The sequence below is a fragment of the Sus scrofa genome, chromosome 5, assembly GCF_000003025.6.
Source record: "Sus scrofa isolate TJ Tabasco breed Duroc chromosome 5, Sscrofa11.1, whole genome shotgun sequence".
NCBI lineage: Eukaryota > Metazoa > Chordata > Mammalia > Artiodactyla > Suidae > Sus > Sus scrofa.
In genome coordinates, this window is record NC_010447.5 from 85,068,947 (window position 1) to 85,096,068 (window position 27,122).

The 27,122-nt window shown below is 41.4% G+C and overlaps 1 protein-coding gene across 26 annotated transcripts in view; it reads left to right on the top strand.

Annotated features, from left to right (window-relative positions):
* The window catches only part of ANKS1B (ankyrin repeat and sterile alpha motif domain containing 1B), a 1,068,238-nt gene that overhangs the window by 988,442 nt on the left and 52,674 nt on the right, over window positions 1-27,122 (top strand). For 11 of the 26 annotated variants that reach the window (XM_021093001.1, XM_021092994.1, XM_021092996.1 and 8 more), the window contains 3 exons: window positions 14,561-14,635; window positions 21,177-21,305; window positions 23,771-23,842. In XM_021093001.1, the coding sequence (XP_020948660.1) occupies window positions 14,561-14,635; window positions 21,177-21,305; window positions 23,771-23,842 (276 nt within the window). The remainder of the gene's footprint in view (window positions 1-14,560; window positions 14,636-21,176; window positions 21,306-23,770; window positions 23,843-27,122) is intronic. The other 15 variants (XM_021093000.1, XM_021093009.1, XM_021093003.1 and 12 more) reach the window with 2 other exon arrangements.

Genomic DNA, 27,122 nt, shown 5'->3' on the forward strand with positions numbered 1-27,122 from the left:
ACCCATCTCAAATTGTCACCTGGAATAGTTGAAAATGATACTGCTGCCTGACCCAAGGAACTGAACTGTCATGGTCAGACCTTTCCATGTTTGGGCTTGGATGTCCCTGTCTCACCTGTCCCCAGATCGCTGCTCAGAAACTCAAGTCAGCCATAACCAAATAGCGGTTCTGTTCTAAAGTACATTCCAATGGGCAGTGAGCTCTGCAGTGTCGCCCGAGATTGAAAGATATGGATTCGCTGACAACTATTGGCAGAATCAACTCTCTTCATCCTCATTCTAGGTTCAGACTGATGTGTTAAGATCTGCCTCCCACACCTAAGATGAGAATCTTGAGGTGAAAATTTGACTGTAATTGCTTTGCCTTGGTTGTTAAGTATTTTTCTCAACTGTTTGGTGAGATTCTGTTTTTAAAAGCCTTTGGTAAACATTCTATGCTGCTGCTCACAAAAGGAAAATGTGAAGAGAATGTTCTGGAAGCCATGGCTTTTCTGCCTGCAAATGCCCTGGAGAGAGATGGTCTGAGATATTGCATCTCCTTTTTTCAGCTCACTCAATGGTGAATTGTTCTCAGGGTTCTTTGTGCAGAGAATAGCAATGTTGGGACTACGGAGAACCTTTTATTGAAGGGAGATGGAAAATGTAGGAGAGACAAGAAAAATTTTCCCTCCTTCTCTTGTTAGGTATTGTCTTTTAATCCTTATTACTTTTTTCACTGATGTTCTTTTAAATAAAGAATCTAAAGGCTCCCCCCTCCCCAGACATGTGTATATTTCCTTTTATTTGTTAGTATTTGTGGATCACATATGTGGTTACATTTCTCCAGTGACGCATTTCAGAGACACGGGTTTTTTTTAACCTTGAACCATGTAGACTTTGTGTATTAATACAACCTGGGTCTGTCCTGAACCTGTTTCCTCCCTGAGAAGGGAGAGTTATTCATTAATGTGCATCAGCTATGATCGACTGTGCCGTCTTCAGGAACAGAGTCACCTATCTGAGATGCTTGTGTAGTTTATGAAATTTCCCCACATGGTGCAGTTTCTTTCAAAGAGGAAATTAATTACTCTCCCGCCTGCATATGGACACTCCGAGGTAATCTAGCAAGTTGTTGCCTTCCGATCTTTGTGAGATTCACAAGCCAGGGACAGTATTACCTTTTGAAGAGCCTAGAGATCATTTTCTTGTCACTCCAATCAGAATGCAGCCCGTTCAGAAATTGTCTTGCCCTTGAGAAAATTGAATGAACTTTTATCTGGCCGAGTGAGAAAGACCCCAAGGCAGAAGGAGGAGTGAGGTAAGCAGCGGATGCAACGTGGGCTGTGGAGGCTCTGCTGCTCCCAACGATCCAATGACGGGTGTAGACCCAGGCTTCCCTCGGCAACCGGGAGCTTATTAGCAGCTTTCTAAAATCCCTCTGTTCAATACAGCACTTTCTGCCGCAGAGTAAATAGGAGATGGCACTACAGGAATCCAATCAATAAGGAGAAGGGATTCTGGGATCTCAGCTCTTTCCGTTGTGTTAATTGCAGTTTTTTATTTGTCTTGAGACTGTTTCCCCGGTCTAGAAATGCCAACAATCATGGAGAAGTGAATGGGCACCTTTTTAAAAAGAGCGCCATTTCAAAGCTTCAACCTGTCAAAATATGAAATACTCAGTAATTTTGTTGTTGAACAGTTTTATTTATGTGACTTCTCCACCACTCAGCCACTCAAATTGATGTGTTTTTTTCTTATTCTTCTGGTTTGGATTGTCGGCTGTAATAATTTTTGAAATCCATTCACTTTTTTTTTTTTACAACCTGTCATATTTTCTCTAAACCACATCTTCCCCAAAGTTATGCCCTTAGCCAGGAAAGCTGAATTGCAGTCCTCTTCCTAAAGACTTGAATTGGCAATTAAAAGGCCTGTAAGCAACCAGCTGACTATACCTCCTTGCAACCAGGAACTCAGCCCCTGAGGTTCTTTACCAAGGGGTTTCTCCCGAGGGGCTTAACAGAGGTCAGCTGATGTATGCCTAACCAGTCTGTTTCCCCCTAAAAGGCAGAAGTCCACCTTCAGGCTTTCTGACTTCCTCAGGAAGGGAAAATGCAGTTATGAGAAAATCACCAGAACAAATCCTTGTTCTCAGAAACCCCTCTACTGCTTCAAGTTTAGCTGAGCCCCCAGCAGAGCGATTTGGAATTCTAGCCATAGGCCAGGAACCTTCAGGCTGCAATAACTCATAGGAGCGAAGCTTTCTTAAGTTTTGCCCAGCAGATGTGCGGAAGTGCTTTAACCTGGGAAACCAATGCTTAGAGTTAAATTGAGATAAATATAATGTCCATTCCACCTATTAAATTTGTTTGTTAGCGGATTTTTTTTTTTTTAAAGGTAACACTAGATTGGCGTTTAATTACGTGTTTTCACTTTGAACCAAAGTTTAAAATACCTGTCTTGGAATCCAGAAGATTTTGAAGCGTGCAGCTATTGTTTTATTCTGATAGAAGCCATATCGTGGCATCAGGTTGTCTTAAATAAGAATGTGAGAAATAAAATCAAGAGGATTTTTTTTAAAACCATAGTGTGTAACGATGTAAACACGACTAAATAATATGTTTCCTGTCATGCTGAAAACAGAGCTTTTCTAGCCTGTGATTCTAAAATGGACTTATTAGCTCAGAAGTTCTGAAAGGCTCCTCTCTTTCCATACCCCTAATAGATAAATGTTGGATTCACATTTGTATAATAAAACCTCAATGGAGAGAGCACTTGCTTTTAAATTTTCAAAGTCCTTTCACATCTGTTATCTCATGTTAGCACAAATGAGGAGACCTACGCGACTATTTATGTGTGTGTAGCACATGGCAGATCAGCTTTTAAGTCCAAGTTCTGTGGAGATGAGGTAGTAAGTGAAAATATGAAAAATAATAACAGAAGAAGGAAAAATATTTTTCCAGAATGTGGGGCCTAATCGCAATATTTAGAGATTTTTCTTGGGATTTAGGAGACATCAAACTGTTTTAAAAATGAATAATAAAGGAGAGTAGTGTTTAATAAAGTTTAGGGACTAGATTCTCCAAAGGTATGAAAAGAGGAAAAGGGTTTTCCAGTGTAAAACTTATAACCATAACCAAATACTTATGAAAAAATGAAATAATACTTTTATTTTCGCAAAATAAAGAAACCTCCTAAACAGTAAGAGGAATACGTATCTATGCATAAACTTGAGCTTAATATTAATGAGAAAAATCCAGAATGTGGAATTTCTTGTGTTTTGAATGCTCTCATCTAAATAAAAACATCAGTATTGCCTGGGGCATTTACCTGATGCACAAACCTTAGACACAGACATTACCCACATTTCAAAGACAGGGAAACTGAGAAATTATGTGACTTGCGGTAGCACAGCCAGAAAGAAACCAAATCAGACTTTGCCAGGGGCGATACGTTAGGCGCTAGAAAGGCTTTGTCTAAATTGCTTCTAAGTCACTAGCAAGTTGATTCAAACAGTATTATTTGATCCAAACCGTATTATACCGTAAGTATGCCTGGATGAATTACTTCTTTATTTGAAAGCACTTTACCCATTGTATTAGCTCAGTAAACGTTCATTCTTTTGCTATTGTTAAAGGAAGAGAAATGGAAACTGGGCCACCTAGAAGTCCATGCCTGCGATGCCACGTGCGGTGTCTTATTTAAACCTCACAATAGCCCCTTTTGCTCTCAAGGAGGCCAGGTGGGTGAGTGCTTCACCTCACAGCTAGTATGTGGCAGAAACAACATCAGGCTGTCTGCCTGACCCTGTTTTGGTTCTTCTTTGGCCCCTGATGCCCTGTGGCCTGCTTCTATTTCAAAATGATGTAACTATCTTAATAACAGTTCAACAAATACTAATTTCCCATATGCTCGTCACAGGTTACACATACACAGGCACTGTGAGCAGAATGAGGATAAAATCACTCGTAGTTTTGTGGGAAATTACTGAATCACCTGGAGCCCCTCCCTGCACGTCCTGATACAACCTCTGCCCTCCTCCTGTGTGTGGGAAGAGCTTTGCATATAAGTGGTTGGTTCACTGCATATGCAGAGAGGTTGTTGTCTGCAGGGGTCTCTCTAAATAGTAGGTGCTGTTTCCTTAGCAGCTTCCTCAGTTGGAGTTTTGGTTTGGTTTCTTTCTGGTTGCATGACCTGTACCAAGTCATGCAGTTTCTCTGAACTTTGGTTTCTTTGGTGGATAAAGCCTGCCTCTTGGGTTTGTGCATATCAGATAATTTATGTGAAAGTATATTCTAAACTGTAAATCACTGTGTGTGTGGGTGTGTGGGTGTGGGTGTGGGTGGGTGTGTAGAGAGAGAGAGATGATTGACTATGAATTCGGATATATCCTCTAACAGTCCCTAATTCAAAGTCCCTGATTCATCGTAAGGCCACTTAATGCCAAAGACATTAGAAAGGGTAAGTGGTCAGGTGGTTGCAGCATTCTATAAACACCATCCTTTTGTTCCAGTAGTATCCATACTTTGAATGTACATCGAGAATAGAATTGGAATTTTCCTCATTATTTTAACTGTATAAATATCAAGGCTGCCAAGGAGCACCTTTCATGAAGAAGGAACTGTGTGATGATCCCAAAGCCAGAAAAAGCAGAGGGGAGGTGGAAGAGTTCTCTGCCAATGCAGGGTACAGAAGTATGTAGCAAAAAATATCGTACAGTAATAACATGTTATTATTGGAACATGGTAAGATAAAACATTAAATGAGAAAGAAAGGATTGCTTTTTCCTTAAATGAAGTTTAAAGCTTATTTGAAATACAAAGCACACAAAATTGTTAACTTGAGAAGCATGGATATTCCCAAAAGCCATGAGGCAAACCCTCAGCCAACCTCTGGGAAAGAAGAAAGATAATAGTAATTTATTCTTTTGTGCTTTCCCTGGGAGAGAAAGCCTGGTGTTCCTCGAAATTCTACCCACCACTCCCATGCCATGGAACTTACAGAATCAGCTTTCAGAAAATGGCACAACTGTGTTGAAAAGAGCAGCATTTTACAAAGAGATTTTCCCCCCTACGAACCAAGTTTTACTACTGAATTACATTAGATTGTTTTTCAGATGCCCATAATTTAGTGGCTGGTTTTTAATTTAGATTTTCATCACCTCGCCACTGCTCCGAAAAGCTCAGTATGTCTAGGACTTGGGCAGTTTTTCCACAGACGTCTAAAGAGCAGCTCCTAATACTTAAGCACAGACAGATAACATATAAACTAAAAAAGAAGGTTAAGAATAAACTCAGTAAGCTCTTCCATCAGGCTCTCCCGATACGACAGCTTGTCGAGTTGACAAGCTAACACAGCAGCTTCAGAGATAACTTGGGACGTGGACGCTATCTGTGCCCTGTTTTCAAGCCAGGAACCCTGGACCGTCAGCCGTCTATTCCCAAAGGCATCATGCCAAGCAGAAATGGGAAAAGAGTGCTTTTGTACTTGGAATTTAAACCTAATATGTTGTACACTTATTTTAGTCATGTGGATAATTAATTGCCTCTTCTCAAAATATATGCTGCTCTCCCGTTGATAACTTTGGGGTTGGGAATTCCGACACGATTCATGTCTTATGGGCAACGTTGAAGCGTTCCCGCCTATCCTGTACCACCGTCCAAAAAATAGCGGGAAGAAGTAGAAGAATCACTCAGATGGATTCGTTTTTAGGTTTTGATACCCATCTTACAGATCTCAATTCTTTCATCCTCTGTCAAGTCCATCAGTGGGGCAGATTAGATCACCAGGAGTTTGTTCTGGCAGATACCATCAGACCTAAACACTTCCAGTCACTTTGCTGGAGAAGCTGTGGTGTTTCCACCTCCCCTCCATGTGCTGGGACTTAACCAAGGTGACATTTCCAATTAAAAGCAGACCACAGATTTTTTTTTTTTAAGTGAATAGAAAGAATCCTATTTTTAACTGAATAAATTAAAAAATCTGACAATATATAAAAACCCTATTTCAGTGGAATTGACTTTGTGATATTTCGTGGTGCCTTAGGCTGCCTGACAGTGAGCAGTATGTTCACAAAGAGGCACACCAGGCTTTTTATTTTTTCCCACTTGTTAGATGTTGGAATGTTTCTCATTAGCTTTAGTCCAGTTCTTGAGTGAATGGCCTTGTTGTCCAATACCTCTTTTTTACCAGAGGCAGGAAGCAGGGTTGCGCAGATAGTTAAAAAATGGGTTTAAAGTTTAAAATGATATCCTTGATTTATAAGAAACCTATATAATTTATATTTTAAAGGGATGTTTACAGCCAAAGAACCATTATCAAATTTCTTTGCAGCCGTGTACGTCATGATGAAAAGCTGATTGTGGCTTTTCTCAATGAGTGATTAATATTTCTGCTAATGGCCCTGGAAAATGTTTGTGTCAGAAATGGGAGCATCCCAGCTTTGAGGCGGCACCGTAAACTAGCCCGTATCGCAAGAAACAGCATGATCCCAATTGACTTACATTCCCGTCAACATCCACGGACCCGCGGAGCTGTGCAATGAGATTTGCATTGTGCAGACAGTGTTCCATTTTCTCCTCTGCTCTTCTTTTTTCCCTGTGACGAGATCTCATAAATAATTGTGTAATGTCATTTAGGGCTACAACTGTCATGTTAGGAAATGCTGGTTATGTATTATCTCTGCAAATGAATAACAGGTCACCTAGCTAGAGTTCTCTCCTATTTTGGCAGCTGAGGGCTTACTTTATGTGCTGTCAAGAAGGAGCCAAGAAAGGCAGGGAGGGAGGAATAGAAGGAAGGGAAGGAGGAATATAAGGAAGGGAAGGAGGGGGAGGGGGGAAGCAGGGAGGGGAGAGGAGATGAGAGAGGAAAGCTAACTTTAGGCAGGCAGCAAGTAGTATCCGAATTTGTGTCATGTCCGTGATGAGAGGTCAAATGTGGTATTTACTTCCTCCCCCTTTCACGAAACTGACTCATTCTGATGCCAGCAATAATGGGTCACATATGGAAACACAACTGTCGGCCTGGCTTTTCACTTCCAGCAGGTGATTACTGATCTGTCCAAGAATTTCCCTGAGACAGGGGCAAGGTCACGGTCATGAAGATTTGAGAAGATTGCTCTTCAAAAAAGTGGAGAAATAACGGGGAGTGACTTTTTGTAGTCATGTATTCCCTACCAGTAATGTAGTTGCTCTGAAACCTTTTACAAAAAAACATCCGTGGGAAGAAAGCCTGAACTTGAGACGTCCACAGCGCACAGTGTATGTAGTTGACGAGGAGAATCAGGTAGAGTTGTCACGCTGCAAAACTCACCTGAGAGGAGAGGAGGAGGCAGTCCATCCGCAGTGGCAGGACAGAAGAAATAAGATGCCAGCCCATGGCCTCGGGGTAACTCAGGACAGACAAAAGGTTCTGATTTTCTGATTTGCAGGCAGGGTTCAGTTAATGCCCGTGGAAGAAGAGGCCACGGGCCTGTCACTGCAGAAGGCAAGATGCAGATGCAGGTGTTTGGTGCATTGTTCCCTGACCGAACTGAGTTTGTCTGACTCAATCATCCTTTGACAGATCTCATTTTAGTCTCTGCTCTCTCAAGGAGCTGCTGAGCTTGCTGGCTGCTGACCGCGGCTTCCTTTGGTCGAGTGCCCTTTTTTCTTTTGCCTTTGAAGCTGTTTTGTTCTCTCTTCAAGTTTGTTTTTGTTTTATTTTAGAAGCGCTGTCATCCAAGAGAAGAAATGGACTTCATTAGTCTTTTAACTTTCACTCTGAACCCTTCCTATTTCTTGTTGGAGTCTCTCTGGTCAATTTCTGAACCCCCCGAAGTGTGAAAGAATTATGACAAACATAAAGGAGAAACAGAGGAAAAGCTGTTTGTGGTTTTTTTTTTTTTTTCAGGGCTAGAATAAGGCAGAAAATCTCATCTCTGATAGAATCTGACCAGAGGGCTCCATTCATACAAGTTTCTTTATTAAACTCTCTATGCAACACCAACGGACTCTGGGAAGGTTTTCAGAGGCTAATTGGTGTTACTGAGTGGGTGGCGCTGTCGTCTGCTTGCTCCTTTCCAAGAGCCACCATCAGCCTCCCAATCCCAGTTTACTGCTGGTCCTGACAAAGGAAAAGAGATCACGTTCGTAGCAATCCCTATGCCATAAACATGAACAACCAGCAGAGCGGACCCCTGCCTACGGTCACTTTGTGACCCGTGTCTTGTTCCCAGTAGATTATCTCTGTGTGAATATCTGGGCGCCAGGAAGACAGGCTCTTATGCTCTAGACTTTTTTCCCATTTTCAATTTGTGCTTGAAAGAATAATCCCTTTCCAGTGCGGAAAGCAGAGATGTAATTTGGTTATGATATGCTGGGTGCTTGAAGAAGGTTTCCCTGAGAAGGTGCCACTGGAGTAGAACATGAAGGAAGTGAGGGAGCGGGTCCCCCAGCACCTGGAGAAGGGGAATCAAATGCAGAGGCTTTGAAGCAAGAGTGTGTTTTGCCAGCCGGGACCAAGAGAGCAAGAGGGCAGAGAGGTACGGCGGGGGCAGGTGCCAGAGGATGGAGATCCTTGCAGTCCATTATTGGCACTCTGAATTTTCTCCAGACATAAATGGAGCAGAGTGGCACGATCTGGCTTTCATTTCACACAGATCATTTGGGCTGTTGTGTTGAGAATAAGCACTAAGGGGGCAAGGATGAGAGCAATGAGACCAGTTTGGAAGCTAACAGAAGAATCCAAGTGAGAAAAGTTTGTGACGTTGACCAGGTAGTAATAGGGGGGTGAGATTAGAAGTCGAATCAGTAGGATTTGCTGCTGGATTGAAGGTGAAATGTGAGTAAGAGGACATCTCCAGCTGGAAGAAGAGGGCTGCCATCTGGTGAAATAGGAAAACTATAGCGAAGGTAGATGATCAGAGCTTGGTTTGGGGCATTTAACTTAAGGTTAAGAGGCCCATTAGTCATCAAAGTAGAGGTGTTAAGAAGGCAGCTGGATATCTGAGTCTGGAGTTCAGAGGAAAGGTCTGAGCTGGAGACATAAATTTGGGAGTCGGGACTGGATGGCCTCCTGGCCAGAGGAGAGAAAGAGGTTGAGGACCGACGTTCCAGGGATCAAGAGATGATCAGATCATAGGAACCTGCAAAGGAGGCTAAGAGATGGAAGGAGCAATCGAGAGTCAGAGGGTCAAGAAAAATGAACGGCTGGATTTGGCAAAATGAAAAAAGCAGTTTGAGTAGAGCAGGCTCAGGTGAAGATAGGAAAAGGGAAAACAGAGACGGCATAGGTACCTCTTGGGAAGTTTTGCTTCTTAACAGCAGTTAAGCAGGAGCCCGGGGAGACTGTTGGGTCAAGGGAAGGGGTTTGTTTGCTTTTAGTGGAAGACATTTCAGCACTTTTTGGGAACACTCCAGTAAGAAGGGAAAAGAGAGGAAGGAGAGAGACTTTATTGTGAATTACAGAGTTGCTGCCAATTGAACAAAAAAGAAGTGTGCCTTTAGGAGGAAGACTTGAGAGACTTGTTATTAGATTTGAATGCAAATGCATCATATTTTCTGAACTGTATTCGTGGTAACCTGAGATACGTGATGGTAACAGGAGCGAGATGTGTGTTGTACTTTAAGAAAACATTTCCAGCGTCAGGAGAGAGGTCTGAACTCAAGATAAAATTATGCACCTCCAAACTGTGCTGACTTCTTCAGCGAAGAAGTAAATATTAAACTACATTGATTGTATCTCAGTTCGAAGACTGCTATACCTTTGCTTAACCCCCCATTCATTTGGATTTCATGCTAATTCAAGTTCAGATTAACTAATTTAGCCTTCACAATGCCTGTGGAAAAGGGACTGAGATAAAATTAATACGCAAATGAAATTGCAAAGGATGTTTACCATCCTGCTACAGAATTGTTTCTGGGCTCCGTTCAAGCAGCCCTTTAGCGTATCACAGATGTTCCTGTCTCTTCAACAAAGTCAACAGCCCCTTTTCAGCTTTGAATAGGAAAAATGAGACCTTCTCTAACAAGAATCCTGCACGGTTCGTCTCTGGTACATCTTAGCAGAAGTCTGTTGGCAGTGATGTAGTTTATTGAAGGCACAAGTAGCACAACAAAGTGGACCAACTACAAATGATAATGAAGAGGAATTTCCGTCGTGGCTCAGTGGAAACAAATCTGACTAGGAACCATGAGGTTGCAGGTTCGATCCCTGCCTCCATCAGTGGGTTAAGGATCTGGCGTTGCCATGAGCTGTGGTGTAAGTCGAAGATGCAGCTCGGATCCTGCATTGCCGTGGCTGTGGTGTAAGCCAGCAGTTGCAGCTCCAATTAGACCCCTAGCCTGGGACCCTCCATGTGCCATGGGTGCAGCCCAAAAAAGCAGAAAAAAAAAAAAGATAATGAAAAGCAGAAATTGATGTTCCTGTAGTGTTTTCCATTTGCCAAGAAGGTTGAACACATTCTGTGATTTCGTTCACTCAGGCAATGCGTGTAACGGCCTTCTGTATTTCAGGTGGGAAATGTAGCTGTGAGAAAGTTCCCTCTCGCGTGAAGCTTAGCATGAGCTACAAACAACCTGGTGAAATAAGTAGGCCAAGTGCTATTATTACTCTTTACAGATGAAGACATTCTGAAGTTTAATTAAAACTTATATGTTAATCACTTCTGTTCTAGGAATTGGGGCCCCAGATGAAATTTTATCACGGGTGTTTTCTTTCCCTAAGCTCTTGAACACTCCGTGCTTCAGTGCAGGGTATACTCTGAAATATTATCTTCATAAATATAACGAAATTCTGCAGTGGAAACTTGTTTGCATTTGAAAATTTTATTCTAGCACTGAGCCTAGTAACCCTGGGTCTTGAAGATGAGCTGTTTTATATCATGAAGACACCAGATCCAGCTGGTCCACCTTAAGTTACTGCTCTATGAGCTGATAACGTCTTTACTGCCAACAGAATTACTGTGATATTTGACATGTGTCAGCTTTTTTAAAAAACAAGCTTCATAACCAAAATACAATTAACTGCCTTTATTTTAAACTTATTTTAGGAGTTCCCATCATGGCTCAGTGGTTAACGAACACAACTAACATCCATGAGGACTCGGGTTCAATCCTTGGCCTTGCTCAATGGGTTAAGAATCTGGTGTTGCCATGAGCTGTAGTATAGACTGCAGATGCAGCTTGGGTCCCACATTGCTGTGGCTGTGGTGTAGGCCAGCAGCTACAACTCCAATTGGACCCCTAGCCTGGGAACCTCCATATGCCGCCAGGGCAGCCCTAAAAAGACAAAAAAGACCAAAAAATAAATAAATAAAAAATAAACTTATTTTTAAAATCTGACTTTTTACAGTTTTCATTGAAGCACACAGTTATTGGAAATGAGAAGAGGTTTTACTTTTTCCACTAAGTTTGAACATAGCTTATAATGAAAAACTTATTGTATCATCTTTAAAAGCTATATAAGCCCCATAGGCACTCTCTTCAGTGTCTATGACTAGAAATGTGTTTTATTGCTTCACTGAGAAAATCTTCTATAATTTTTTAATGAAACAGTTACGGCATGAGACCCTCCCTTCCTTAACTCTGGTAACTTCTGTGTCTGTTGGAAGATAGATTCTTGGAACAGAGAGCTAAGGGGGAATTTTCCTGTAGAAACTAAGTGTCGCACAGTCTAAAGAAAACGCTGCTGATAATGGAGCCAGACACCCTGGTCGGGGTTTACCAACAGGTGCTGAATCCTGCCCTGCACGGTCAGCTGCCTGTCCATAGAGGCAGCAGACGGGTGCTGGGCTGGTGGGGGGCAGTGGGGGGCAGGGTGCAGAGAACTGTCTGAGCCACTGTGGAAGGAGCTGAGGCTTTCCCTCCCTCCCATGGGAGAGGAGAGAGCACGTCCCTGTGCAACCCAAGCCTAGGGAGAAGGGCTCCCAGAGGAATTCTCACCCAGAGTGGGGGAACCTGCCAGAAACCGGCATCTCTCTTCCCAGCTAGACATCTGGGAGCAGCTGCCCATAAACCAGCCTGGGCTGAAGAAGGGAGAACTGGAGGGAGGTGTCCTGGCAGAGAGGGGGCTGGTCGCAGAGCACTCTGCGCTGCGTGGCAAGAATGTAGATGGCGTGATGCAGGCAGGCATTCAGAAGGAGGCTGGGCTTGTGCCCTCTCCCTTGTGTCCCACCCAAGGGACGTGCATGTGTCCTAGGAGGGCTAAGCCAGGCCGAAGCAACCTTCTCACATGAGGAACTGCACGGGAGGGTCCCCAGCCCAGCAGAGCTCTCCAGAGAACCTACACGGATGCAGTAGGACCCAGGCTGGGGCAGCACCTACGAGAGAGACCCGAGACCAAGTTAGTGTTACCCTGAGACGCAGTGACAACCAGCAGAGAGAATTCAGCCACTGCCACATAAGAGCAAGGCCTCTGTCCTTCTCCTGTATCCTCCTTCCCAACGAAGTGCATGAACGAGGTAGAGCTTGGGGTGAGGGGCATGCAAGGTGGACCATGCCACCCCACGTCGAGTTTTTTTAAGCCCCCATTCTGATGTGAGCAAAGTTGGAATCATATATGATACTGGAGTTTTATTTTAAAAATGAATTCATCATGAATCAGGGTGGCCAGGAGGTCAAGCAGGCTGCCCACAGTGTCAGGTGGCCTGTCACCCATCAGGGAGGAGAGACGGGGCATGGCCCCATTTGGGCGTCATGATTGGAAAACAAAACTTTAAGGTAGAGTTTTGGAACCCCTGCAGAGTTGAGACTGTCCCATGAACAGGCTCCATTTATATATGTTTGTTTCAGGAATAGTAAGCAGGCTCCATACAACTGAATATTCCCCCGCCTTGTGGTAAAGTAAGTGCTGGGCTGGCACTCCCTCCTAGCCAAGCCGGCAGGCTCTCATGTTCTAACGCTTCCCTGTGTGACCGGAGCAAGCCACTTAACCTCTCGGATTGTCATTGTCTTCACCTGTCAGATGACAGGTGGTCCCTGGGTTACTTCTAAGCACTGAAAATCTGTGAAAGTTGCAGAAGATGTAATTTATGTACAAGAATTAGCTCAGAACTGTGGGTGACAGTGCTTTCAGGGTGTCCTGGAAGTACAGTCTCTGCCACTTAAGATGGTAATCCCGCTAAAGCATGGGGTTAATATATTTAAATCGGATGACAGTCATTGGAGACGAGGCTGGGGGTTTAATGGCCCCGAGACTTAACTTGCTAGAGATGTAATTTTTGGAAAGTAGGAAGGGGAGGATACCCCTGTGGAGAAAACAGCATGAAGTTTAGAGCAGAAACGGAGCAGAACTGGTTTAAGTGTTGGGGGGGCGGGGGTTGGAGGTGCCCTTTGGACAGACTCCAGGTATCTTAGTTGCGTAACAGAATGTCAATGACCTGACAGTCTGTCCCCAGCAAGCCATGCAGATGACAGAAGGGTTGGAAAACAAAAATGTAGGCGCGTGTGTGGAGCTGCCTTTGGATCTGGAGAGAGAGAGAGGTTACATTTCTGGTGAGCGTTTCTGGGAGGGTGGCGGTGGCGGCGGGGGAGACACTTAGCCAGGGATAAGCTTTCTTTTCCACAATTCGTTTGCAGATGATATTGTTCTTTGCTGGGTTTCTAAACCGTTTTGTGGTTGTGTTCTTCTCTCCTTCCTGCACTGATCTTCGTACACTCTGCTTGTGAATCCTGGGGGTGTTCACAGTGCTTGGCTGAGTAAGTTGAGGCATTCTGCCATTTTCCGTGATTCGATTTCACGGTGTCTTTTAGATGATGGAATTCAGGAGAACAAACTCCATAAAAGTCAAGCCAGGAGCCTCATCAGTTTACTTGGTGGTTTCGCCTATAATTTCCGGGAGGGCGTGGGTGCATTCGGCTTTTGGTTCTACACAAACGTTATTGCCTTTTAATAACTGTTGGTTATTTGCTAATGGTGTGGCAGGGAGTCTGCATCATGGAGCTGAGTCCCTAGGCTCACTGATGCTGGTACCCAGAGTTCCTGCTTGAGTGACAGAACTGAGCTTCCAGACCCCAACCCCTCCCTCCTTGGCCCCTTTCACGCCCCTCCACTGCTGGGCAGCCCTGGAAAGCTCTGGGGAGTGGGGGGGAATATCTTCTGGGTTTATCAAATGGAGCAGTGGCTAAATTAGGGAAGTCGTGTTATTACATGTTGGCTCTTGGTCATTTGATGATAAGAAAATTAAAGTGTTTGACCTGTGTTAAAGATTTTTTTGCATCTTTCTTGAACTTCATGAAGATATTTATCCTCTGAAATGAATGCCGTGAAGAGGGAAGGCATTTCCATTCTCTCGGGCAAATGTAAAACACAGTTTGCTTTTTCCAATATGTGAATGGATTGGTAATTCCCTTGACATCAAATGAATGCATAAACGGTCTCTCCTTTTTCCAGCCAACCCAAAATGTTTTTAAACAAAAGAATGACATGGAAGTTAATGATTACACCTCGAGCACCCTAAAACATTCTTTGGGTTTTTGAGTAGTTTTTAAAGAAATGTGATGCTTTGCTTTTTATTGTTTTCCTCCTTCCGTCCCTGATGCTACCTTGGTAGCCGATGTGTTTTAAATATTGACAAGATGAGATAGTTTTCTGTTTATATCAGCAGTCGTCTGTCTGTGAGATATGGACGAATCAGAACGCTGGATTTCCTTTCTCAGCCATCCATCAGGTTCATAATGTAAGATTACACGTGGTTATTTTCTCTTCCTGAACTTGCGCTATGTCGTGTGTTGCAAAATGTTGTCAATAGCTATACCGATTGTGTCCTGGCGATGCAGAAAATTTGTGACGTCTAACGACTCCTGAGATTTTTTTTTTTTTTTTTTTGTCTACTCCTTCATTCACTGTGCCTTGTGACTAGTTAATGTGCACACATTGTCCCCAAATGAGAAGCATACTTGGTTTTGAAGTGTACAGTTAAAACCTGTCCCACGTGAGTTTGGCTTTCATCCCAAGTGTCTGCGTTAACTTACTTTCACAGGAAAAAGGAAAAGGGTAAATTGATATATATACACCTATGTATATATCAGTGTCGTTCTTCCCCGTTTTGTAGTCCCCACACCCATGGGCTAGTCGGTCCTTCGTGTCTAACAATTCTCAAAGGTTCATGCTCTTCACTTGTGAGAAATATTTGATTTGCATGATCTTCTGTATAAGTTTTATGCAACCGTGGGAGGAGGAGAGCCAGGAGAGGCACCATTACAGCTACCAAGTGGTTCTCAGCCTTTTTTTTTTTTTTTTCCATTGGACAGTGCTAAATTGATCTCTGGAATGTGTGTGAAATCATGACCTATTTCACCCTGAGCTGCTTAATATTCAAATATTCCCATTTCACCTTTACCTGACTTTTTTAAAATTCATTTTTGTTTGGAAAATAAACATTTTCATGTATGAAGGCGGTTTTATTTTTCCCCATTTTGTGTTTTCAAATACAATCCTGTTTTCACATTCTGTTCAGTTTTTTTTCCCATTGGATCGGCTGCTGTCTGAGAGGCTGAGTTAGCAGGTTGAGAAGCACTCAGCAGAGCTCGCGGGGTGGCATGTGAACGGCCTCTCTCGGGGTGCTGCATCGGGCACGCCCTCCTCCTGTGCATGGGACCTCTGGCTCTTGGGGACCACAGCATCTACACATTGCCTGGTACTGGGGCTCCAGTGACCCAGCAGTTTCTTCTGAACATGTAAATGCTTATCTGTGCTTTTTCGTGTTCAGAGGTGGCCATCTCTGCTCTTCGTCATCAAAAAGAACAAATTCAGGATAAATGGACCAAACCAGCTTTCCTTGTTCTTAAACGTTTTCTAAAAGAACTGCAGGGGCCACCTTATGCGTGTTTGGAGAGCCCAGCGCTGATATTTGTCAGAATTATGGAAGGCGAAACCCTAGAACAACAGTTGTCATTTCAAATCGTGTTAGGTTTTCATTCGTGTTCTGAAGAAATAGAGACTAATGTTTGTTAATATTCAGATCTAAATTTATAAGCAGGTAGGTGGGAGCAGTGCCTAGGAGAAAAGATGTAAAAGCTTCTATTTAAAAAAAAAATCAATTAAATCCTAATTTTTAAAAAAGTCTTAAAGCATAATATTAGGCTTAGAAAATTCCATACCTTCCTGTTCATGTTAGAAAGCAAAGTCATCGTCATGGCTTCTAATTATTTCCTGACATCCTTACAAGCCTTTTTTCTCAAGAAGAAAATACGAATATAGGCTATGTTTCCCCCTTTGTATTCTCAGAGCCTGTTGAATATGGGATATCTTCAGCTTCCTGATTTGATATGATGTTTTAGAATCACATAGCTGGTGTACATAAACTAAAACCATGCCGTTTGACCACCCTTTGAGACCATAAAAAGATTAAAAGCTGCATTTTGGAAACCTGTCATTCAACAAGACCTGATTGGACTTGAGCAATTTTGTTCTGTGTCATAACCAAATTCACCTAGCAGTTTTATACTTTTTAGCTGGTGGTATGAGACGTTTAATTTAATTGCATTATATTTGGTATGGCCGTGTTATAATGCTTCACACTCAGCAGGCTCTGCGTTTCTAGTTGGCAGTTGGTAAATACCTGTGAAGCAGAATCAATTCGCTGTTTAAAACTCTAATCTTGAATTATGTTTTTCCTTTATATTAGAAGGTCGACTTTGAGTTTGAAGGGAGAGTTAGTAATGTACATTTTCCTGTTTAATTGATATATCCTAAAGGAAATAAATTCATACATATATGCCAAGTAAACAAGGATTTAAGCCATGACCAAATTCTTGGACTATTAAAATCATTCCACACATGAACCTAAAGGAAAGTTTTTTTCTCTAAGTATTTTAAGCCTTAAAGAAATAGCCTGAAGATATTTAGTAACAGTGCCTTGGACCGTTTTAATTTCTCTTTTGCAATTACTTAAGGCTTTTAAAGAGGACTGCTAGTCCCTAATAGTTTACAGTATGGTAGAATTTTACTCTGGACATTTTCAATTTTATTTTTGTTATTCTAATTAAATATTATTGCCTCATCATTACTCATGTTTAGATCTACTTTTCAGTAAAGATGAGATTTAATTATAAACCATTATTTCAGTAGTTCCCATTGTGGCTCAGCGGGTTACGAACCTGACTAGTATCTGTAAGGTGCAGGTTCCATCCCAGGCCTCTCTCAGTGGGGTAATGATCCAGCATTGCCATGAGCTGTGGTGTAGGTCACAGATGCGGCTCGGATCCCAAGTTGCTCTGGCTGAGGCTCCAATCTGACCCCTAGCCTGGGAACCTCCATATGCTGCAAGTGCAGTCCTAAAAAGCAAAAAAATATAAAATAAAATAAAAATTGAAAAATAGACCATTATTTCAGGCAAAACACTTTTTAAGTCTATTTGATTTTTATTTACTATTTAATATGCATTTTTAACTAGGAATTTATTGATTTTCTAAATCTACCTCAAGAGATACAGATATTATCTAGATAGGAATGTACCAATTAACAAGACCTAATACTGGGCTTCACAGTTTGGAATTACGTTGTATGTGAGGCAAAACGCCTTATTTGCTTTTTGGTCTCTGCTGCTCTTCCTCCATAGAATTCCCCACTCTACTCTTGCCTCCATAGCTCATTCCTGCTGTAATTCAGCCTCCAAAAGGACTAAGACCTAAGGCACCTTTGTCCTCTGAGCTGTTCTGTTTTCACCGTCAGTCAACCAGGTGAAGCTGAATCCCACCCAAGGACCAAGGCCACATCTGCCCCTTTCAGTTGTGTAATGCCAGGTCCATCTGTCCCCACCAGACTAATTCTAGAGAGAAAAATCAGCACCTACACCTTGTCAATACTCTTAGAGCTAAGGTCTAAAACAAAAGAAAAGAAGTTGATCCTTTTCCAGGAAGAAAATTATTTTCTTATAAATTTGATTTCAAGAACAGTTTTCCCTCTGTTTTAAAACGAATTTCTGGAAATAGCATTAAGTATGACAAAATTCAGTTTCCATTTCCAGAAAGATAGATTCAGGCCTTGTAGGGACTCTTTCAAATATTTAGACTGGAGCAATGTTTTAGGGCCACAAAGAAAATAAAGTAAGGCTTCTGTTTCTCTTCCCAATAATTATCTTACCCCATCCCACACAGGGAAAGCCTGTCAGATCACTCTGGATTCAAAGCAGGTGGTTTGTGATTTCTGGACAAAGTGGAGTCAGGAGAGCAGATGATGGCACTGTCTAAACAGATTAAGTGGATGCACCCCTGATTTCTTCAAGTGGTTATCAAGTGAGGGATTGGGACAATTTCCAGACTGAGGTGCTATGTGCTGGGCCTTGTTATTCCCAAAATGGCTGCTACGACTTCTGTGGATGATGTAAATATTTGGATCAGCATTCTGCTTCAAGTGTATGTGGAACTCACATTGAAATTTAATTATAAAAGTGCCTGAGCGAATTCAGCAGTTTGAGAATGAATTTGCATACAATTTGCATGCTTAATGTACGAACACCTGAAATGTCCCCATAACCCCAGCTTCACCCTCCACCCCCACCTCCCCCCAAGCCTTGCCCTGCAACCCATGGTACCCCACCTCCTGCCATGTCTGTTCAGGCTTTTTGAAAACTGCCTGTTGAGCCTGGCCAAGGGGAACCTCAGCTAAAGGATGACCGGGCTGCCATGAAGACTGGATTCTTGGTTTGAGTTGTCACATCAGCAGACACTGGATCGAAGGATCTTTCAAAGTCAACCAGCTCCTTTTGTATCATTCCACGAAGTTGCGTGCAAACTTCTGTTGTTCTGTGAACAGTGTTACCTGTGACTTCAGTGTACAACACCTGTTTGCTATGTTGTTGTTGCTTTATCAAGAGACGTGGGAGAACGGGAGAGGGTTAATGGGGGAGGTTAAAGGGTGATTTGCTGAATGTGGGGAGCACTTTTGATTAAGAGTTCACGGCTCATGTTTCCAGAGTTTTAACTGTTATAATTGAAAGATTATTACACTCAGCTTCCAAACGTTATTGAAATGCACGTATTTTGCATTTTTAACTTTATACTAGTTTTTTTTTTAAGAGCAGATCACAGCCAGCTGAAACAAAGATTGGAGAGGTAATGATTCAGACATTTGAGAGAGAAGGAAAAGATCAAAATAGGAAATCAAAGGAAAACTTAATCCTAATGAATTAATTGCCATCAGTTACTGCTTTTACAAAATAAAAATTCTTATAAATAAAAAACTCAAGAATGGTCAGGGATGGATCATAAAACATAGGATATTTTGGTCTAAAAATACTAAACTAAATAGTCCAGATAAAGTTTTAACAATATCCACAGTCAGGAGATGGGAGAACGGAGCCCTGTGCAAGTCAATCAGCAACGAGAACAACACCAGCAGGCAGAGTAGCTCAGAATAAAGCGTGAGAGAGGAGCTAGTGGGGTTCTGACTCTGATCACACACACCAGTGAGAAGCCAAGGATTCTCATGATGCTAAATTGTTCTTCCTGTGGTTGGGAGTGACCCATCTCAAGCAGAAAAGCCGTAGGCTCTCTGCCTCTGTGAAAAGGCCTGTGCATTCTTGAGGGGCTCAAGAATTATGTTTGTTTTTGAAAGCCAGTTAGAAATGTCCAGAAGGCAAAACCTATGCCTAACTCTTTCTGATATTGATGGCCACCTCATATTCCTCCTAATAAAAGTCCAAACTGCACTGGGGGGAGAAAATGGATAGTGCCCTTCCCCAAAACACACATCCTTTTTAAGCTATTCCTAGAGCCTTGTGGTTCTTTACCTTTTGAGGTTTCTAAAGCCTGTCAAAGAATTTAGTGAAAACTATAGACTTCTTTTTTCCCCAAAACCATACTCCTATGTCCAAAGGTTTGCATTCTTATCCCAGACTTCTTGAAAATCCTCCTTAAGAAACCCTACAGTGTCAGCCCGCATGCCAGTACGTCGGTGGAACTTGGTCTCTAGCCAGGGTTTTATTTGGTTTTGGAGCTCATGTGACCTTTTTTTTTTTTTTTTTTTTTTCCCCAGGGCCACACCTCCAGCATATGAAGGTTCCCAGGCTAGGGGTCCAGTCAGAGCTGCAGCTGCAACCTACACCACAGCTCACGGCAACACCAGATCCCTAACCCACTTAGCAAGGCCAGGGATTGAACCTGCGTCCTCATGGACACTAATCCAATTCATTTCCACTGAGCCACAACAGGAACTCCTCACAAAACGTCTTTATACTCTTCCAGATGCTGAGAAAGGTAATTTCTCGTAATTCTGTAGGACCAACCAAATCCAGGTTAGAAGAAAGTGGCTTTCGGAATCTGCTTATTGTCTAGTCATGTCCACCAAAGAACCGAATTTTGAAAATCAGAATCTTTACTAGGGAAAAGAGTGCGAAATCTCTAAACATGGGCCTTTGACTTTATATATGCTCATTCTAAACCATCACCATAATAAAACATGACAGGGTTAACCCCTTGGAAAATGATAAGTAAAATGCTGAGATGACCTTCTTCTGAGGCCTGTCTTAGTGGGCCTATGTTTTATATGATACACCATCATACAGGAATATGCTTGTATTTGTGATCAGGATCCTCAAGTACATGCATGTGCACCACATATGACCAAACTCAGTATTTAAATATTCGGTCTTCATGCTTTAGGTTTTCTGAGGAAAGTGGCTGAATATTTCCAACAAAATCACAGTGACACTTATTGATACACATGTGTTCAGATGAGGGAAACTAATTATCATCCATTAATCGATTTTTCTCTTCTAAAATTTTGTTGAGTATCACACCTACCAGTATCTTTTCTCCTGAAATATAAAATTATTCAAAGTACATGGTACATATCCCAACTGGGAACTGAAATATATGGAACTATATATTCTGAATGCAAAAGCAATTCAAACTAAAAATTTCAAAGCGTCAAATTTAAAAACAGCAAAGTCTTTCAAAGATTGTATGTTCTTTTATTTTGGAACAGAAAATTATGACTTGGTAAATCATTTATGAATATCTTCGTGTTTTATTTTTAAGTTACTTGGCTTAGGGTGTCATTCTAAAAGTGGAATGATTCAACTTCTTTTATATCTCAAAAATTAACTCAGCTTTGGGAAATATGGTACTAAGATTTCTAAAACCATAATAAACATATAACACACCTGAATACATTTGCATGTTTATAGCACATGGGTATAAGAGAAACTCAGGCCAGCGATAGGGAGGAACTTGGCCTACTGCTCATGTTACCTCTAGAATAAATGTGATTTTCAGACAGGAGACTGGGGAGAACCTTCCATTACTCTGCGACCTCCGAATGAAGCTACAGCCTCGACTCCAGTGCAGTACTGGCAACACCACCCGGAAAAGCTCATCTTCCAGTCATGTGATTACAAAGCTTTTGTAAGTTACCCTGAATTCAGTACTTGGGTTCCAGTGGGAACAGAGGGCACATTTCTAGCTTGTTTTCTTTTATATTGAAAGTATCCCAAAATGTTACCGAAATTCTTAAAATGTTCTCCCCGACTCTTTTTCTTTTTTTCCCCCCCCAACTCTTTTTCGTAAGGTAGGCTTCTCTCCAAGAAGTCCAAATAAATAGAGCTTTATTACGCTTTTAATCTTGTAAGTTTGTCTGCTTTGCCTTCATATGTAGTTGTATATTTTAATGAAAAGTGATAAACTACTGTCTTAAAACGGAACTGAGTATAAATACAGCCTATATAGACATTTCCACTCACTCACCAATGATCTCAAAACACTGGATCTACTGCTTTATATAAATACCAGATTCTTTTCATTGTTATCATTTGGATTATATTGCTGGGATTTTTTTTTTTTTTTTTTTTTTTTTTTAGTAAGAGAGGGAATCAGGCTTAGCTGAGAATTGTGAGCACAATGAACAGGGAAATGTTCAAAAGATGCCACTGATTTGGGGGCAGTTGGTTGTCATGACTACAGCAAGAAAATTGGCTGAACCCTCAGCAGAGCCTTGAAACTGTCTCTCTTAAAAATAAATGTTTCAATTAGGACAAAGTTTTCTGGAACCTTAAATGATAAGGATTTCTCCATGATCGTTTTCCTTAATTTGATGAAGACGTGGATGCTCTGGTTATCTCGCAGCAATTTAGACTTTTGTGCTATCAGCACCTCCTTCATTGCTTACATCTCAAAGTATTGCATTGATTTCAATATTAATCTCCCAAGACTGTAGGATTGAAATGACTCCTTTTTCTTCCAAGAAATTTTTCTTCCATTTTCTTCTTTCAAATGCCAAATCCTTCAGCCTTTCTGAGCATGCCTTTGACTAAGCCCTCCAATACTGTGTCCTTGCACAGCCTCTTGCCGTCCTGGGGAACTCCCCAGGTCAAAGGACTGATACTCAACCTGGTTTTTGATTTATTTTATTTTTTTTTTTTTTTGCTTTCTAGGGCCGCACCCGTGGCTTATGGAGGTTCCCAGGCTGAGGTCCAGTTGGAGCTATAGCTGCCGGCCTATGCCACAGCCACAGCAACACAGGATCCGAGCCACATCTGAGACCTACACCACAGTTCACGGCAACACTGGATCCTCAACCCACTGCGCAAGGCCAGGGATCAAACCCACAACTTCATGGTTCCTAGTTGGATTCGTTTCCACTGTGCCACCACGGAAGCTCCCCAACCTGGTTTTTGGAGACCCAGGTTCTCCTCAGTCAAGTCAGGAAAAGAATTATAAATTATTAATTAAAAATTTTTAAATGCGGAGTTCCCTTCATGGCTCAGCAGCAACGAACCAAACTAGTATCCATGAGGATGCAGGTTCAATCCCTGGCCTTGCTCAGTGGGTTAAGAATCCGGCCTTACAGTGAGCTGTGGTGTAGGTCATATGTGCTGCTCGGATCCCATGTTGCTGCGGTTATGGTGTATGTCGGCAGCTCCAATTCAACCCCTAACCTGGGAATTTCCATATGCAGCCCTAAAAAGCAAAAATAAAAGTAAAATTAAAATGCACTCTTTAAAAAAGACACATGGAACTCTTTATTTTTGAAGGAAATTGGGGAAAAGATGACAAACGGAAAGAGCCCTATGAAGCTTCAAAAGATTGAAGGGGAATCAATTGATAGAAAGGCAAAAATAGACATTTTGCTAAAAACTATTAGCCCTCAGCCAGAACTTGGAGGGTGCGTGACGGTCTGTACCAAGGCAGTATTAGAGCCGATCACCTTACAGCAAAGTAGCTGGTAATTCCTAGGAGGAAATGTTCTCATCCTTCTCCTGCCGCCCCCACCCCCTCCAGTGTCAGCTTGCACCAAGGACTCAGCACAACGGCGAATGGCATTCCCCCTCCCCGTGGGCTCCCAGACTGTTCTCAGGTGGATCAACCACAGGGCACGCAGCTGTGAATGAAAACGGTCCAGACCTGCATCTCCGCCTAAGAACAGCCTAACATTAATTACCTATGCAGCCGCCGAAGTCCAAATGGGGCGCATGTTGCTCAGCTTCTCAGCTGTCTCATACAACCCTGTAATTACATAGATAGTGGTGTGACTTATTTTTGCAGACATTGCTGCCTCAAAAGGGGGGGGGGGGGTGACGTTTTTAGATGCCCGCATTTTGCAGTTAAATATGATTTGAAAGATGGCATCTTTAGAAACCGCTGAAGTTTTATTATAAAGAGCAATTTACAGCTTTCAGAACTGTGGTTAATTCTGTTGCATTCTCTCTACACATGCATTTATTTGTTAGGATTCGTTACTGTTAGTTTTTTAAAGTTATGCCGCAACCTACAGCCAGGAAACCTGGCCAGTAGTACTTCTACAATGTGCTTTTTAAATTGCCACTCATATTTATATTCTGTTTGTCATAAATTATTGAATTTTTGTGTTTCAGTATTTAGGTTCTATGCTGATAAAAGAGCTCAGGGGGACAGAATCAACCCAAGATGCTTGTGCAAAAATGCGGGTAAGTTTGCCAAACGATTTTATTTCTAGTTACTGAAATGCTAAATACTGGGTATGGATACAAATTGCTGCTTTTCTCAAATTACTATTTTCTTCATCTGTTGGTCTGCTGAATCACATTGGTGTTATATAAAAAGGTGTTTGGGTTTTGTTCCTGTTTATAGTTGAGCTTAGGTCCCTGTAGTTTGAGCTGATGTCCATTTGATACATTTACTCTTATTTTTAAAGATTTAAAATAATTTTTTATGCATTGATCGATCTCCAGGAGAAACATGGTCTTAACTTTTCTACAAGAAAATGTGTTAAACCCCCACTGGACCATCTGAGAATACTTCTTGAAAGGATTGCCATGGAGTTCCTTGGCAGCCTGGAAGTTAAGGACTCAGTGTTGTCACTGCTGTGGCTTGGGCTCAATCCCTGGCCTGGGAACTTCCACATGGCATGGGTGTGGCCCCAAAAAAAGACCTCCAGTTAACTAAAAATTAAGAAATGTAGAAGTGTTGCGAGCATATTATACAAAACTAATATTCGTTCTGAGGCTTCTTCATTGTTCATCTTTTTATATATAAGAAAAGCATTCAATTCTGAGTTGAATCACATAAGGACACAATGTTGACAGAAATGACAATCCCAAGTGTCTGTGGTTGGTGGCTGCTGGATTCCAGGGAGTCTGTCTTAGCCGAACTGAATCTCACTCAGACTTAGCAATCCACATGAGCTTTTTCTTTCATGTGTTTCTTATTCTTGTTTCTTCATAGCAGATGTGTAGAGGATGGGTGATATCTGACTGATGATACAAATTAAGACTATTTCAGACTTAATCCGCATGGCACCTAAGCAGAGTCAAATTTAAGATCATTAGCAAATGAATTCTAACTTTTGTCATTTATTTTATATGAGCAGCTTTTGGTGGGAAATGCTCAAACGCGTATAATTGAACAGTTATGGAAGTAAAGGTGTGGTGTCCGATGCTTCTGGAAAGCTAAATATGGGTGAATCTTCATGAAACTGAGACCTCAATATGTGATCACCAACTTAATCTTCGGATCAATTCAATAGCAGAAAGACAGAAACAGTTATTCTTCTATTTGATGTAGTTTGTCAGTACCAGTGAATCTTTATCCCAGGTACTGTGTTTAGATGATAAAAGCTCTGATTTGTACAAGAACTCTGAGTTCTAGTTCTGTTGCTGCTTATTTGCCTTAGAGGTCACTTTTTAGTCACAATAGTAACTGCTCACCTTTACTGAGTAGTTACAGCATGCCAGTCTTCTTGCTGAACACTTTGAGTGTTCAGTTCATCTAATCTCTACACAAAGCTATGAGATTAGGACAATTATTATTCCCATTTTGCAGATGAGGAAACTGAGGCTTAGAGAGGTGAAATAACTTTCTCAAGATCAGGCAGTAAATAACTTGCCAGCCTGGGACTGGGTCTGTCTGACCCTAGAGTCCAAGCTTTTAACTATTATATCCACATGCTTCTTCTGGGCCTTGTTTTCTTAGAAAATAAAAAGCATTGGACTAGAGGCCCATGAGGCTTCTTCCTGGTTTTGTAATTTGAGGAATCTTGTATTCTAAACATCTCTCTGATCTATATTATGTCACCAATGAACAATAAGAAACTGGGAAAGGCTTTCCATCACCAGGGCCTTGTATTTAATTTTAGAGCTATTCATGAACATGTCTAGGAAATTAATTTGGCATCTCTGACTTAATACTATTAACTCAATTATCTGAGTCCAGCTACTTCAATGTGGTAATGAGCATAAATTGTGCATAGAGCACATAGCACCATTTAAAATATACCAGATCTGTGATTTGAATTTCAGTCAATTTCTTGAAATTAAATGGACCTGAAATTCCATTTGGATAGCAATAGCAAAACCATTTTAATAATCTCAGAGGAGAATAATTTAGTTAAATACCTGTCTCTTTCTTAAAAGGAAAAGACCATTTATTTAGAAGCCATTCTTCTGTTATTTGGGGCATTTTTCTGGTTTGTTGCCCTTGGTGTTTATTTTGAGTAGTTTACATGAAAATAAGAATTTTATTGCTTCTTAGGGTATTACAAACCCTTATTTCCCATCTTGGTTAAATAAGTATTAGTCTTTTGATTCCCGTTTGCATGGAATATTTTCTTCCATCCTCTCACTTTCAATTTGTATGTATCCCTAGAAGTGAAGTGGGTCTCTTGAAGACAGCATATATATAGGTCTTGTTTTTGTATCCATTCAGCCAGTCTGTGTCTTTTGTTTGGGGCATTTAAGGTAAAGTAATTATTGATATGTATGTTCTTATTGCCGTTTTATTAACTGTTTTGGATTTGTTCTTGTTACTCTTTTTTCTTCCCTTTTCTTGTTCTCTCCTCTTCTGGTTTGATGACTATCTTTAGTATTGTATTTGAGTTGATTTTTCCTACTTGTGTGTGTATCAATCATACATTTTTGGTTTGCAGTTGCCCTGAAGTTTTGATATAGGAGTCTATATATATATCTTATATATATATATATATATGTATATATATATATATATATAAGATTGTTTTAAGTTGTTGGTCTCTTAATTGCAAGTGCATCTCCAGTGTCCTGCATTTGTACCCTCCTCTTCTCACAAGTTCTGACTTTGGTAGCATAATTGTGCCTGGATGATTTCATATCCTTACTGTATATGTGCGTTTACTGGTGAGTCTTGTCATTTGCAGTATTTTTGTTTCTGGTTGTGGCCTTTTCTTTTCTGCCTAGAGAAGTTCCTTTAGTATTTGTTGTAAAGCTGGTTTAGTGTTGCTGAATTCATGTAGTTTTTGCTTATCTGCTAAGCTTTTGATTTCTCTTTCAAATCTGAATGAGAGCTTTGCTGGGTAGAGTAATCTTGGTTGGAGGTTTTTTCCTTTCATCACATTAAGTATATCATGCCACTCCCTTCTGGCCTGCAGAGTTTCTGCTGAAAAATCTGCCAATCTCCACCTCGCTTATTTAATATTGTCCCAGAGTTCTCTGAGACTCTCTTCATTTCTTTTCAATCTTTTTTCTCTTTTCTGTTCCACATCAGGGATTTCCACTAGTCTGTTCTCCACCTCGCTTATTCATTCTCCTGCCTCCTGTATTCTGCTGTTGGCTGCTTCTAATGAATTTTTTATTTCAGTCATTGTATTTTGCATCTCTGCTTGCTTAAGTTTTAAATCTTGTATTTCTTTGCACAGTGTTTCCTATAAATTATCAGTCTTTGCCTCCAGTTTATTTCCAATGTCTTACATCATCTTCAGCATCAACAGTCTAAAGT